The 16,431-nt window shown below is 48.7% G+C and overlaps 1 protein-coding gene across 1 annotated transcript in view; it reads right to left on the bottom strand.

Annotated features, from left to right (window-relative positions):
- Positions 1 to 16,431, bottom strand: part of TPLATE (ARM repeat superfamily protein) — a 65,051-nt gene that overhangs the window by 8,187 nt on the left and 40,433 nt on the right. The window contains exon 5 of the mRNA XM_087372984.1: positions 7,777 to 8,238. Within this exon, the coding sequence (XP_087229110.1) occupies positions 7,777 to 8,238 (462 nt within the window). The remainder of the gene's footprint in view (positions 1 to 7,776; positions 8,239 to 16,431) is intronic.

Below are 16,431 nucleotides of genomic sequence, written 5' to 3'. Positions count from 1 at the left end.
TGCTTGAGTCCATACAAGCTCCTTTTGAGCTTACACACAAGCTGCTCTTTCCCTTTAACAGCATATCCCTCTGGCTGACTCATGTAGATCTCATCATGGAGATCTCCGTGAAGAAAAGCAGTCTTCACATCCATCTGACATAAATCCATGTCCTCATGAGCAACAAGAGCTAACACTACTCTCAAAGTAGTCATCTTGACGACAGGGGAAAAGATCTCATCAAAGTCAATGCCCTTCTCCTGCTTAAATCCCTTGGCAACCAATCTGGCCTTATACCTCGGTAAAGCATTTGAATCCACTTTGACTTTGTAAACCCACTTGCATGGCAAAACCTTCCTGCCTGCAGGTAGCTGCACCAAGTCCCATGTATCATTTTCAAGTAAGGAGTCCATTTCTGACTGCATGGCTTTCTCCCACTTCCTTTTCTCTGTTCTTCCCATAGCTTCCTTGAAGTTGGAAGGCTCACCACAATCTGTCAGCATGATAAAATCAGCCACATTGTTGGCTCCTGGAACAAACCTGTCAGGAGGCCGTTGTACACGGGTGCTCCTCCTAACAAAATGTTCCGGATTAGGCTGCTGTCCAGCCTGTTCGTCATGCATGACGGGTGGCTGTACCACCATATCTGGCTGTTCTACAGCCCCATCTGCTGGCATATCCAATGGTGCATTATTGGCAAAATTATCTGGCTGATTTTCAGCCTGTATACCCTCTTGAACAGGATTATCTGCAGCAGCCTGCTGCTGCATATTAATGGGCATTCTTTGCTGTCCGACATCATCATAAATAACCCTCCTGTATTCCACAGGTTGCATGGGTTCTTTGTGTACACTATCCTCTTTAAAGATGACATCATTGCTGCGTAAAATCTTCCATTTAACGGGATCCCATAACCTGTACCCCATTTCACCTTCGTCACCATAACCCATAAAGATGCATCTGGAAGACTTTGGCTCCAGTTTGGTGCGCAGTTCTTTGCGTATATGAGCAAAGCACTCGCAGCCAAACACACGTAAGTGCTTATATGAAGGTGGCTTGCCAGACCACATCTCCTCTGGCACTTTCAACTCCAAAGCCTTGTTTGGCGACCTGTTAATAATGTGAACTGCTGTGTTTGCACGGCTTCTGCCCAAAAGCCATGGGGCAATGCAGCATAAGACAACATACATCGAACCTTCTCCTGAATAGTTCGATTCATTCGCTCACTTACACCATTTTGAGATGCATTATGAGGGGCTGTGAGTTCCTGTTTGATGCCCTTAGCTTCGCAAAACTGCACAAAAGCATGTGACACATACTCACCCCCATTATCGGATCTAAGGCATTTCAGCCTGCGACCTGTCCGATTCTCAACCTGAGCGACAAACTTCTTGAAAGCATCTAAGGCATCGCTTTTATGCTTCAAGAAATAGACCCACACTCTGCGTGTGGCATCATCAATAAAAGTAATGAAATACTTTGCACCCCCTAGTGATAACTGTGGCATCTCACACAAATCAGTGTGCACTAGATCAAGCGGTGCTCTATTCTGGGGAGTTCTCCTCTTATGAGGAGTCACAGAATGCTTGCCAAATATGCAATGATCACAAGTAGGCAAATCTGAAAAAGAAAGAGACGGCAGATAACCCAAACGTGACAGTTCTTGCATTCCTTTAACAGACATGTGTCCCAACCGGCTATGCCACAATGAAACCTTTGGCAGCTCGGTTATGGCAACAACATGATTACCCACACTGGAAACATAAAGAGGGTACAAGGTATCACTCTTAAAACCCTCAGCCACTACAACCTAGCCATCAGTAATCACCCATTTGGAATCCCCAAATGTGGTGTGGTAACCACTGTCATCCAATAAGCCAGTGCTAATCAGATTTTTCTTGATTTGCGGCACATGGCGAACACCATCAAGCATAAATGTGCGTCCATCAGGGAACACTATCTGTATACTGCCAATCCCTGCAATCTGACATGCATAGTTGTTCCCTAGATGAACAACTCCATGAGTACCTGTGTAGGAAGTAAACCACTCCCTATGAGGAGTAACATGAAAAGAAGCACCTGAATCCAAGAGCCAGGTGTGCATGTCATGGCCATCAATAACCAAAGTATGTGCAATTACAGCAGAAGAGCATAAAACATCATGCATGTCACTTTCACTGTCTTCTGCTGCAACATTCACTGCATCCAAGTCATCTACCTTGGCCTTGCCTTTGCCTTTGCTTCCACTGCTTGCATCCTTTGCCTCAGCCTTCTTGGCTTTCTGATCCCGTATAAACTTGAAGCACTTAGACTTCACATGTCCCTTCTTGCCACAATAAAAGCATTCAATATCCTTTTTGCCACGGGATTGACTGCGGGATTTGGACTTACTAGCAGATCTCCCCTTCTGCTGAGTCCTGCCTCTATCCTGTACCTGCAAAGCATTTGAAGACTTGCTGCCCGCATTATTTTTCCTGCTCATCTCCTCCATAAGGAGAGAGCTCTCCACATCAGCATACATAAGAATGACATTTGAATTTGACAGGGTGGTCTTGAAAGTGTCCCAACTCTCAGGGAGGGTACACAACAAGAAAGTAGCCTTGAACTCCTCATCAAGGTTCAATCCCTGTGCAATAAGCTGTGTAAAGATGGCATTGAACTCACTCAAGTGTGAGGTCATAGGTGTACCTTCCTTCATGCGAAGATCAACCAGCTTCTTCAACCAATAAACCTTACTGGCTGAACTCTTTTGGGCATACAATTCTTCTAGTCTGTGCCATAGACCATAAGAGGTCTTTTCAGCCTGAACATTGAACACAAGGGTATCAGAAATAGTAAGCATGATAGCTGCCCTTGCGGACAAATCAAGCTCCTCCCAGTCATCAGCTGCCATGTCAGATGGCTTGACACCCTTCAGCTTTATGGGCTTAGAAATCTTCTTTAACAGAAGTACATTCAAACACTGTTCTGCCCATAATGCATAGTTGTGTGCTCCTTCCAATTTCTTTATGTTCAGAATTGAAGATTCACTTCCCCCTGATGCCATATCAGATAAGGAAAGTTCCTGTCTCCCTGTAAGTCAAAAATGACTGAATAAAGTTCTGATTTCTCAGAAAAAAACCTGCTCTATAAAGAGTCAGGAGCACTCACAATAGTGCTGATTTTTTACTGTCAAGAGAATCTGCAGCAAAACAGTAAATTTCCTCCAGTTACTGCACCTTCTGACACACTGTACCGTGCTCAAATAGGCATAAAATTCTGATTTCTCAAGAAAGAATAGTAATTTCAGAATGCTGCAGTTGCTCCACAAGTGCTTTAACAGTGCATCATCAGCTGACAAAGCACAAACACTGCTGACCTGATCACTTCTCCCACCTCAGATGAGGTACTGCACTGATTTAATATGCATAAACCACTTGGCATACACCAAAAAAAAATCAGACACTTCAGCCTGTCACAAAACCTGCAACAGAAAATGGGATGAATCCCAAGCAATCACCCTTCTGCCAAGGGGATAAAATGCATCTGAAAATCTCTGTCAGTAACCCAAGTGCTCTCAAACAAAATCTGGGAAAAAGCCCCTTGATCTGACACCTGAACCAAGTGAAGAACACCTCAACACTGAGGTAGCATACAATGTGAAAATCTTTCTGACAAAATCAACTAACAGTGTAATGCATATACTGCCCTGTGTAGAAATGACATACACAGATCCCAACGTACAAACACTCAATGAGGAACCTTTTGAGCACTGTCAACGATGGACAGTTAGGGACCGAGTAAACTCGATGCGCCCTGGCCAAGCGTGGCTCAACTGAGGTTCTCTGAGTGTTGCACAAGAAATGTGACCTGCAAGAAAATGTCACCTCCACATTGCGAAAATCGAGACAAATGTGTGCACTCTGGCACCACACTACCTCAAGGCATACAAAGCATCAATTGCCGGGCAAAAGCCCTATGATCTGCTCACTTGTAAACTGAGATTCAAACCCAGTAAAAGCATATATCCTCTGTCAGATGCATAAATCCCGATATCTGTGCACAAGTCCTCCACGAAGAAAGAAAATAACTGAAAAAGTACTTGTTGTACTTCATGCAATGCAATGCACCTCGGGTAAGACCCAGATCTCCTCGTTGTACCTGAGCAGGGTACAGATCCAAGGAGAGAGTTCGAAATGCACTCCTCTGACGCAGATCCAAACCAAAAAATGCACCTCCCTGACGCAAAAATTCGGAAGCAACTCCCTGCACAGTTCGTACGGCGATCCGTACTGTTGCAGACGACTGTCCGTACTACTGTACGGCCGACGCGTGCCCGTACGACGGTCGAAGGTACCAGACGAAGAAAAAAGTACGTTGTCCGTACGGATGTACGGACGTCCGTACGACTGTACGGCGCGACGCGCGATGCACAGATCTGCTCACGCGTGCGCTGCTCGGCGCCGCCCTCGACCGCGCGCTGCAGCCGCCCTGCTGCAGATGTTCAGCGCCGCCCTGCTGCAGCTGCCTACGCTGCTGTCCTGCTGGCCCGCGATGCACACTGGCAGCTGCCCTGTGCAATGCTAAGGGCACGAAGCCCAAGAGGCAAGGGGAAGGGTAGAGAGGAGGATGGGGCTGGAAGGGAGTGAGGCTGGCTCTGATACCAGTTGAGAGGAGTGTAAGCAGGGAGAAGAGCAAAGGGGGAGAGAGTGAGAGAGAGAGACCAAAATGTGCGGGTGTGAAGTGATGAGCCACACCACAAACTCATTAGGTTTTATTAGGATTAGGTTTTCACCCTATGACTGTCTTAAGACAGTCATAGGTGTCATAATTTTAATAAAGGGGTGGCAATGTGCCTTTACCCCAACAACTAGTAACAGTTCCAGGTTGTGTGTAAGCTTTCTAGAATAGGAATGGAGGCCTATGGCCAGGGTTGGTGAGAGCAGTGAACAGCAAAGGCTATGCAGGGTATGTGGATGCCTGCAGGGTATGTGGATGCCTAATGGGATGTGGAATGCCCCAGATGCAAGAAAGAATGCGTCACCAAGCTGTAAATACTCCAAAGTCAAAGTTCTAGTTGACCATCTATTAATCATAATTAATGAATTCTTCATTTATTTAATTATGTTCAAAGAGTTTTATTTTTTTGGTCAAAGTATTGGCTTCGGTCAAAGATACTTAACCCCGGTTAAGTAAGCCTAACCCCGATTAGGAAGACTTGGCTTCGGCCAAGATGGTTAACCACGGTTAACCAAAGCGCTGACTTCGGTCAAAGAGTGTTGACTTCGATCAACGAGACTTGGCTTTCACCAAGAGGGTAACTTCAACTAACCAAGATGTGCCAATCTCGGTTGGAGAGACTTGGCCATAATTAAGATGCTTCGACTGATGGTCAAGCCCCTTAATTACGACCAAGAGGGTTGACCTCGGTCGACCGAAGAAATTGTTCTATGTTATGTGCACATGTTTGTTTGGTGGGGATGCCCACAATGACTAGGAATAGTCCACAAATTATTATTTGCATGCAAAGCACTAACCATTAACGTTGCCATGGTTGTGCACTTCAATTAATGATTGTAGGTACCAAGAGGGATTGAAGGCCTAAGCGATATGGAGCCTAGCAAGCAACCAGGAATGGCTCGTGTGACCTAGTGCTACAAAGACCCAAAAATTGCCCTTTGAGGCATGTAATTAAGGCTAATCTAGGATTTGGACACTTGACATGTTGCCAAAAGAAATGAGCTTTGAGCTCCCTTGTAATTGATTCACGTATGATTTTTCTATAAGCAGCCCAAGAGCTTAACTCTTGCACTCAGATTTTCTGAATGAATAAAGACCTTGGGGGGGTCCAACTTGACGATTTGTCCTGGGCCCTAGTGCTGTGTGTGTGTGTGTGTGTGTGTGTGTGTGTGTGTGTGTGTGTGTGTGAGAGAGAGAGAGAGAGAGGGTGTGACTTGAAAGCAAAGATTTTCTGTACAGCCAGCTTGCCAGAAGGAAATCGATACTGTTTAGAGAGAGAGAGGTTTTGTTTGTTTTTACATGATGTATCCTTTATGTAGCCTGGAATTCAAGGCCTCTCACTTAATTAAAGAAATACCGAAAGGGGCACTAAGGTTTGGGGCCAGTCTGTGTCTTTGTCTTGGTGCAGGGGCACTCTAGCTCCCATTCTCTTAGGTGTATATTTGCTGAATTGCTGATGTAACGGTGTTGGCTGGTTATTTGTTAGGTCTACTGCCCTTTTATTTATTGAAGGCCAGTTTCAGTACACAACAATTACAGAGATTGGTGTTTTGCAGGGCAAACCTTGCGCTTGTAAAGAATTAGAGGGACCAATGCAAGTATACAGTATGACCAAGGACCAAGTCGCAAGGTCTAATGTTTATTTCAGAATAAGGATGTTACATGTATGATCAATGCTAACTTGAGTCTTGTTACTAGTAACTTGCAATAATGCAGATAAACCCCCCCAGATGACGATGATGCTACTCGACTTGATGCGGAGCACGAGGAGAGATATGCCTAGCTTCATAGGGAGTTGGAGATTGTCAATAGGGGTGACTCGTACTCATGCTCGTATGAGCACACACCTCATTAATTTCAATTGGTGGTGTTCCACTAGGTCGACGCACAAGAGCTGGCCGTAGGCATGGGGGTGGGGGATGGGCATAGGCATGGTCCCCTCTCTGATCTCCTTGCTCTTGCTCCAATGCCACAAAGGGGGAGGCATTGGAGTCTCTTCCAGAGATGGTAGATCGAGAACCTAAGAATTATGATAAGGGTAACACAATCAGGGAGGGAGGCTTTGGGTCTTCTTCATAATCCGATGTCACGCTTTACATGATGGTGGTGAAGAGGAGGACGAGAAGGACAATGATGATGATTAAGGTCATTCACAACCATCCACCATCCCGGTGAGTTCATGAGGGAACATGCGTCCCCCTATATAGCATACATCATGAAAGCGTTGGGACATGCCCCCAACTAGCATTAAAATTATCCGCCTTCACTTGGTAATGGTTACAAGTGAGCATATAATCTGCGTACCAAGTTGCTAACAAATAGCTCTCCTGCATATCCACATACATGACAATGTGAAAACCAACAGTGGAGAGAAGAGAACATTTTTAGGGTTTGACCTAGGTTGCAAGCACTTTGCTCTCAATAACCTACTCGTGCCACCCCTCAAAGCTACCATTGAGAAGGAAGAGGGGGGAGGGAGAGAGAGAGTGGGAGGGAGCAAGAAAGAGAGGGAGAGAGAGACTAAATCCACCATCATATCAAAGAATATACATTCAAGTAAAAAATTTCCAACCATCACCCCAAGAAACACTTTTATGATCACTAGATAAGAGTCACATCCTCAGCACAAATTGATAACCACACCAAGGCATCTGCTGAGACAGGGCCTATCGTTTCATATCAAAACTCTTTGAAGAGTTCAGAAAGGTCCAACCCATCACCACTATGTCCACAAAATGTATGTGAACATATTTTCAGGTGTAACATCATTTCATCTTGTGTCTCCTTCTACTATGATTCACCTTGTCTCTGCTTCCATAAGAAAGCTTAAAGGCATGTCACTGTGAGATTTTGAGATTTCAATCAAAAATTTTATGATGGCCCTGATTAAAATGCATCTTTTACAGACCCCTTAATGTCTTTCTTTGAGGTCATCAACTCTATATTGCTACGATTAGGAAAATTTAAAATAAAGCTATTTTCCTGTTGGAAAGACAGAAGACCTGCTAGAGCTAATTGTTGAATACGATACTTGAATGTTGAAGGAAACAATTGTCAGACAAAAGAGGAATAACTCACTTGAAATCCTGCCACAGTACGTAGCACATGCATGCAGACTCGATAAAAGGGCTTCTCTGCGAGCGTCTTTAATCCAGTAAGAAAAGGTGGAGTCCCACTTTCAACTGCAGCAGTAGCCTTAAATCCACTGCCCTCATACATATAAGCCCCTGTAAACTCACAGACAGCAGGAAGACTAGGCCAAATTCGAAAAAATTCTACTGGTGAGCATTTATGTGGCAACAGAAGCTCGCTCAGAGGAACTAAATAGGGTTGACACCGTAAAATAACTGGTTCACCATAATCAGCTTTAAGAGTTTTCCTGTGTCTTACTCCCTGCATTGGATCCTCCTCCCCAAATTCTGCATCATCCATATCACCGACAGCTGTGCCACCATGAAACGGATAGTACAATAACTGAACACACAATGCGCATCTCTGAAATTGAGACACAGTCACTGTGACGCTACATAGTGTAGGGTCCTGCATCAACAAGTAGATTAATTACAGAACAAATGTCAGCACAAGAAGGTATAAATTACACGAATCTGGCTGTGCTATATTAATGTGGTGTGAAGGAGACCATGCTTAACAATAGCTGTTAGACACTACATCTATTCCTACTGCAGATCACGGGAGCAGCACCAATTCTTTCCTCCCAGCCAACCTTGCTGAAGCACACGAGCTGATAGAGAATTCGAATCGGAAAAAAACATACGTGAACACACATTCTCTTCTCTCACTAGCTTCAACAAGCCCCATCTCCCTAGATGGATCTAGATGCCACATGTCATCATCATAGGGCCTTCCTAATGCAACATTTCACCCCTCTCTTGGGATGCTTTAAAATCCTTTGCCCCTAGGCACATTCCTTGCATTAGGCCCTTAGCCTTAGATCCACCTAGTCTGGTGCTATCAACCCTCACCTAGGACCTTGACATTAATTCCCTCCCGATCATTTACATGAAGCGCAAACAAATAATTACAAACATAGATCCTTTAAGGGAAATGTCGACTGATTCTTCCGAGGTCATGCTACCTCAGCTAGAGCGTAACAATAGCAGTGGGTGTTGACTTCACCACAACAATAAATAAAACAAGAGCATGAATGCTTTGGGTACTGCCTCCTCATTTATTGCAGTCAAGAATTTCAAAAGAGAGAAAGAAACATCCATGGAAGACCAAAATGATTTATGGGACAAATAAGACAGATAATTGATCAAATCCTGAACCGGAGATTTTCCAATCTGTCATCTTCGAATTGTTCGAGCTCCCTGCCTCCTGCTTCCTCCTCCCCCTACCTCTCCCTCTGCCCACCCCTACCTCGTGCCCTCAATCCCTGCTTGGCTCTTCCCCAGAATGCCACTGCCACCCATCCCTTCAGATTTACTATCACCTTATTCTGTAAAGCAGCTGCACAGTCCCAATTCCTGCATTCTGCATCCCACATTTCTGCTCGTCCCTGTTCTCTCACCTTGCACCTCCCTCACTCTCACTCTAACTAGAACCCCCCCCCTCCCCCCCCAACAGACATACACATTCACTCACAGGCTGCCCCCTCAGTCACCTTGCACCTCTCTCTCTCTCTCTCTCTCTCTCTCTCTCCTTTGTAGACTTTCGTAAGGCATTTGATACTGTCCCGTGCTCCCGCCTGATCAGGAGGTGATGAGTCTTATGTGTCCGTCAGAGGGAGAGTACGTGTCCCGGGTGGTCTATCGGACTCGGTTGAGAGCACTATCAGAGTGAAGCAAGGCTGCCCCCTCTCACCAACTCTCTTTGGGCTCTACATTGATGAGATAACATCCTTTGTAGATCATCTAGGTGGAGAGGGTTCACTTCTGGCTGACTGATGGCGCAGATACTGCTGTACGCAGATGACATAGTCCTTATATCATCCTCAACAGAGGGATTACAGAAACATCTAGAGGCTCTGAAGATGTTCTGCAGAGAGAGAGACTTGACAATTAACCTTGGAAAGACCAAGGTTATGATCTTCAACACCTCGCGAGCAATGCCCCGTCGCCATAGCTTCACATACCAAGATGAGCCAGTGGAGATAGTGCAGTCTTACACATATTTGGGGGTAGTGTTCACCAAGCGAGGCTTCACGATGATCCATGCAGCTACAGCACAACTCACACGATGTGCTCTGGCCCGACTAGAGAGGCAATGCTTCCAAGCACACTTCTAAGACCCTTCAACAAAGGGTTGGCTCTTTGACACCCTGGTGAGACCGGCCGCCATGTATGCAGCACCCTTTTGGGGGAGTGACATTTCAATGATAGAGTGGAAGAGATTTGCGAGGCTACAGGTGATCATGGGATCTAGGATGATTCGGAGTAAGCCCTCATTCCCCCATTAGATTATACAAGCAAAGTTGGCCACGACCCCTCTCCAAGTTGATGCCATCTTTCAGACAGTGACATTCCTCCAAAGAGTTACCTCAATGGAATTTATCGAGGCTAGCATTGGAGTCTTCCAAGCAATTGGCAGAGAGCGGTGTTGATACAGCATGGTACGCACGGGTATCCACATGGTTTGGTAGCCACAACATTCAAATGGACAGACTTCCATTTAGTACAGCATGGATGCACCACCCGAGATGATCCCTTGAGATGAGATCAACCGTATCATACAGTTTGACCTCCTCCAGCTTCATACGTCCCGGGCTTAGGGAGGAGAGGAGCTCCCCACTAAGATACCATGACCACTTCCTGAGGGTCTCGAAGTATGGTCTTGTCATCATACCTCAGTATCTCGAGGATAGGACGCAAGGATCGCCATCGGACATTGCCAGTCTCGTCACATCAGTGGAGGATTGAGGCAAGGAGAGCTGCAAGCATACCCAGAGCGCGGAGGATCTGTACACTATGCCCGATGGGGGAAGTCGAGACAGAGGAGCCTTTGTATGTGTCTGCCCAATCTATTAGGGTGATATCACTGCCTCTTTCAAGAAGGGCATGGCTTTAGTCCGCTTACACAACTGATCCATTTTCCCGACCACGTTTGTGTTGGGCTCTATCTGATTGAGATGCAAAGACACAGAGATACACTGATGCCATAGACCAAAGAGCGGCAAGAGGCGATGCCACAGATCACCGAGATTGACCGATCACAAAAACCAGATTTCTATGCATCTACGTCAGCTACTACCGGGGAGCGGGAGAGAAACTTGATGAGATGAGAGCATTATAAATTAGCAGTGAGAGTCACTGCCAAGATGCTGCCAAGCACACTCCGCATGTGACGCAGGGAGTGACAAGAGCACGCACGATCGAGGTCCGGTCTATTTCAGCCCTCCTCAGAGGAAACCGCCAGAGACGAGGCATCACCCTTGACGGAGCTCCTCACATCCCATCAGAGAGCCACCGGGTTATCAGGATATATGGCTCCGGTGCATGTACTAGGAGCGCTAGCTCTGACCACTTGATACTATTTTGCCATTTGCTACTCTGCTATTATGCTCACTAGCTTATCACTTTAGCTTTCAGGAAGGGCCTTAGTGCGCCCTTTGCTTCAGCCCATAGCGGCTTCTATGAGTTACTTTTGGTTTTGTACTTTGTCTCATGTCCGCAAGGCCTCCTAAAGACATTCATACACATCTCTCTCTCTCTCTCTCTCTCTCTCTCTCTCTCCCTCTCTCTCTCTCTCTCTTCTATCTATCTATCTATCTATCTATATCTATCAGTATCAGTATCTATCTATCTCTCTCTCTCTATATATATATATATCATGTCCGCAAGGCCTCCTAAAGATATTCATACACATCTCTCTCTCTCTCTCTCTCTCTCTCTCTCTCTCTCTCCTATCTATCTATCTATCTATCTATCTATTTCTATCAGTATCAGTGTGTGTGTGTATAGATAGATAGATAGATAGATAGATAGAGATAGAGATAGAGCTAGAGATAGAGATAGAGATAGAGATATAGAGATAGAGATAGATAATAGATACATAGATTTTATATATACATATATATATATATATATATAGATAGATAGAGAGAGAGAGAGAGAGAGAGATAGATAGAGATAAAGATAGAGAGATAGAGATAGAGATAGAGATAGATAGATAGAGAGAGAGAGAGAGAGAGAGAGATATAGATATAGATACATAGATAGAGATATATATAGATATATATATATATATATAGAGAGAGAGAGAGAGAGCACACTCTATTGGGGTCCGCCCTATCACAACTTTCCTCAAGGGAGACCGCCCGATATGAGGGGTCACTCTGAACATAGCCCAACAGAGATCGAGGAGACCACACCCTCCTCCCCCTACCTCTCCCTCTGCCCACCCCTAGCTCATGCCCTCAATCCCTGCTTGGCTCTTCCCCAGAATGCCACTGCCTCCCATCCCTTCAGACTGTACAATCACCGTACTTCTGTACAGCAGCTGTACAGTGCCCATTCCTGCATCCTGCATTCCTGCATACCGTCCCCATTCCAGCATCCTGCATCCTACATTTTTGCTCATCCCTGCATGCTGCATACAGTGCCCATTCCTGCATCCTGCATACAGTCCCCATTCCAGATCCTACATTTTTGCTCATCCCTGTTCTCCCACCTTGCACGTCCCTCACTCTCACTCTAACTAGAACCCACCCACCCCCAACACACACATTCACTCACAGCCTGCCCCCTCTGTCACCTCGCCCTCCCTCCCCCCCCCCCTCTTCTCTCTCTCTCTCTCTCTCTCTCTCTCTCTCTCTCTCTCTCTCTCTCTCTCTCTCTCTGTGACTTTGATTGTCGGATATAATCATAATTGCACCCTCTCCGCTCTTCTGCTCCTGCTCCTCCGCCCGCCCCTCCAATCCTTCGCCCACCCCTCCGCTCCTACTCACTGCTCCGCCCGCCCCTCCGCTCCTGCTCGCTGCTGCTCCGCCTGCAGCTCCCCGCTCTGCTGCCAGCCTGCTCGCAGGCAGCTCCCGCTCCCAGCCGCGCAGCTCCCTCCCTGCCTGCCCTCACGACGCCCTCCGTCTCTCACGACGCCCTCACGATGCCCTCGACGACACCCCCGACGCTCACGACGCTGCCCTCACGACGCCATCGCTGCCCCTCGCTGCCCCTCACGACACCCTCACGACGCCCGAGCGACGCCCTCACGACGCCCTCGACGCCCCCCACGACGCCCTCGCTGCCCTCACGACGCCCTTGCTGCCCCTCCCGCACGCACTCGCTGCCCCCGCTGCCCCTCCCGCACGTCCTCGCTACCCCTCCTGCACGCCCTCGCTGCCCCTCGACGCCCCCCCCGCTGCCCCTCTCGCCCCCGCTGCCCTCGACGCCCCCCCCGCTGCCCTCGACGCCCTCCCCGCTGCCCTCGACACCCTCCCCGCACGCCCTCGCTGCCCCTCGACCCCCCCCCCTCCCGTAGCCTCTGCCCCACACCTTCCCGTGGTCTGAGGGTCCTTGTCTGCGGCAAGCCTTGGCTTGCCACTAGCCTTGCGCAGGCCTGCGCACCCCTACAGCAATGCTGCACAAGATCTGCCTCCCCTGGGAATCGTGCACTTGAACAAGTCCTACAATGGCCCACAAACCCAAACAGTCTCCCAAGCCAATCGTGGGAGGGATCACAAAGCGCATCTCCAGGAGTGGATTAGCAATTGACAGCCAACCAGCCCTGAAAACATCGGGTGCAATGGACACCAATGCAGTTCTTTCTCCCGTAGCCATCATCTCTACTCCAATCACTGCCCCCCCCACCACTGTACCACTCAGCCTGCCCCCCACAGGAGAGGGTCACAGTTCCTCACCCCCCACACAGCTTCCTTCTGTCTCCACCACTCTTATGTCCCCCCTTCCCCTCACCCAGCAGCCTTTCTCCACTCCTCTGCCATATACACCTAGCCTATCGCCCACGCCTCCACAACCATACGCCATGTCCCAGTTCGCACCCCCCCGGGTCCCACCTGAGACGATAGATTACATCTTTGCGGAGCTACATCGACTACGGGATCACACCGTAGCACAAGACCAGCTTATTCAGATCATGCGCCAGGAGATCACTCACCTCCGTCAGGAGGTCGTCTCTCTCACTGCTACAGTCACAACGGTTCCGCGCACTACACCAGAGGTAGAGGAGCGGATCGCTACTATCCAGACTGCCATTGCGGAGACTACCAGATGGGTGGACGTTGCGAGACGGGCACCCAAAGCAACAGTTTCAGCCACCATCGCCGAGCAGGAACAGAGGGCCAGTAAGGCTCTCAACATCCGAGTACGAGGTATCCCCCGCGCAGATTCACTCACCCCCTTAGTGGACGCGACTGCTTTTGTGACCTCTACCCTCGGCCTCGTCGAGCATGGGATCGAGCATGCATGGCGCACAGGACGGGATCCCACGCGCCCACAGCCACTCATCATCCGATTCAAGGATACTCAGGCTCGACTTGCAGCACTCAGGCAGCGTGCTACACTACAGGATCACCCTACTATCTTCATGGATGAGGATCTCACACCTATGCAGGTGGAAGAGCGGCGCACCCTGCTTCAGCAGCGAGATGTAGCCCGTCAGGAGGGGAAGTGGGCTGTCGTCCGAGATGGCCGCCTGTTAGTTGGCCCCCGTCGCCGAGCCCCACCAGGTACTCCAGACATGGTAGCAGACTCCCCCCCCCAAATAGGGAGACATGGTCTATGAGACTCAGACTCAACACACGAAGAGGTCCTCAGACATTGTGGAGTTCTCCAGACGCGGAGAGGTCCTCCTAGTTGGGGATTTCAACGCAAGGACAGGTGCACGTCAGACATCACTCCTGGATTCCCACTCAGATCCGGTCCTATTACCTGAGATGGACACAGAGGACTCGGGCTTCCCTCGCTCCTCGGCCGACAGTTGCGCTCCCGTTACTAGGTATGGGCAGGCTCTTTTGGACCTTGGACGTATACATGATCTGGTCATCTACAATGGACTAGATCGATGGCCTGCCTCCTTTGGTTTCACATGTTTCCCACATGGCGGAGGAGCCAGTGTCGTCGACTATATTCTGGGATCTCCTGCTTTAACCTCAAAGATCACTAACTTCCGCACTGCACCCTTACCCCCAGGAGCCGATCACACTTACCTTTTCTTTCATATACTTGCGTCCCGAGCCCCCCCCAGCCACACCCCGCACTATACTACCTATCATGATATACACTTCGATCATAACCTCTCACCTGATTACTCAGCCCACCTAGCCTCCCTCCTCAGACACATAGGCACCACACCCTCTCTAGATCACCGAGCCACCCTCATCACCCACTCCCTTCACAATGCAGCCCGCCACATATTTCCTTCCACTACCCGGTCCACCCGCCCTCCACCCGCTGGCTCTACCCCTTGCAACAGATGGTATGATGACGAGTGCAAAGCATTACGCCGCACACTCCGACTCACAACCCAGCGAAACGCTAGGGCCAACCCACATCTCACCAGGGATTATCGTCAACTAGTCCGTCGCAAGAAGCTAGCCTTCCTGCGCTAGAATGAGGATACGCTATTGAACATTCTGTTTAGTAGCAACTCCAAGGATTTCTGGAGGAAATTCCTAGAACGCCGATCCCCCTCCCCCCTCACGGACACTTCCCTCTGGCACACCTACGCACGCACACTCTATGATATCCCTGATCAGCCCCCCCCCCGCGACCTCTCAGCCACCCCCCGCCCCGCTTCTTGTATCCTCTTCACAACCGAGGGAGTCACCCACGCAGCACATAAGCTTCATAACGGTCGAGCTAAGGATCATGAGGGCCTATGCACAGAGTTTGTTGCCTACGGCATCAAAACTCTAGCCCCCATCTTGGCAACGCTGTTCAATGAAGCTGTCTGTCACGGGTTACCCAGAGCCTGGACCCTGAACACTATCACACCCATCCACAAAGCAGGAGATCCCATGGATCCAGGGAATTACAGGACCATCATGGTTGGACATGTTATGTCCAAGATCTATGCATCAGTGTTAGATGGCGAGGTCAGTGCTCGCGCAAAGATCCAGGGGCTCAGGGCATCCGGACAGGCCGGCTTCAGGATGGATCACTCGACTTACAATCACATTTTTACACTTAGAGGGATTATTGAGGAGGCCAGACACAGGAGACAGAGAGTATATTGTTGCTTTGTGGATTTCCGCAAGGCATTCGACACCGTTCCCCGCGCCCGACTCATCAGACACCTGCAAGAGTTAGGCTAAAACTCGGCGATTATCTGGGCAGTAGTAGCTCTCTATGAGCGGGTGACGGGGCAGGTCAGGATTGGCACCAGTTGGACCCCAGAGATCACGAGCACTATCAGAGTCAAACAAGGATGTCCCTTGTCACCGACTCTATTTGGCCTCTACATCGACGAGCTCGAGACCACCATCAGGACACTCGGAGGTGCAGGCTGCTCTCTTGCGGGGACTGCCATCCAGATTCTCCTATACGCAGATGATGTAGTACTACTATCCTCTTCTGCTACTGGTCTTCAGCGACACTTGGATGGACTTCAGGCCTTCTGTGATACACATGACTTGAAGGTCAACCTTGGGAAAACCAAGGTGATGATCTTCAACACTTCCAGACCCGCTATGCACCGAGAGCAGTACCTCTTCGCTGGCGACCCTGTTGAGATAGTTGACTCCTACACTTACTTGGGCGTTGTCTTCTCAGGCCCGATCTTCACGATGCGCCCGGCCATGCAGGCCAGGATCAGCCG

Source organism: Dipteris shenzhenensis, chromosome 3, assembly GCF_047967505.1.
Source record: "Dipteris shenzhenensis isolate YYH24624 ecotype China chromosome 3, Dip_SZ_1.0, whole genome shotgun sequence".
NCBI classification, from domain to species: domain Eukaryota; kingdom Viridiplantae; phylum Streptophyta; class Polypodiopsida; order Gleicheniales; family Dipteridaceae; genus Dipteris; species Dipteris shenzhenensis.
Note: the sequence above shows the minus strand (reverse complement) of the source record. Positions and strands in the feature narration are given on the sequence as shown.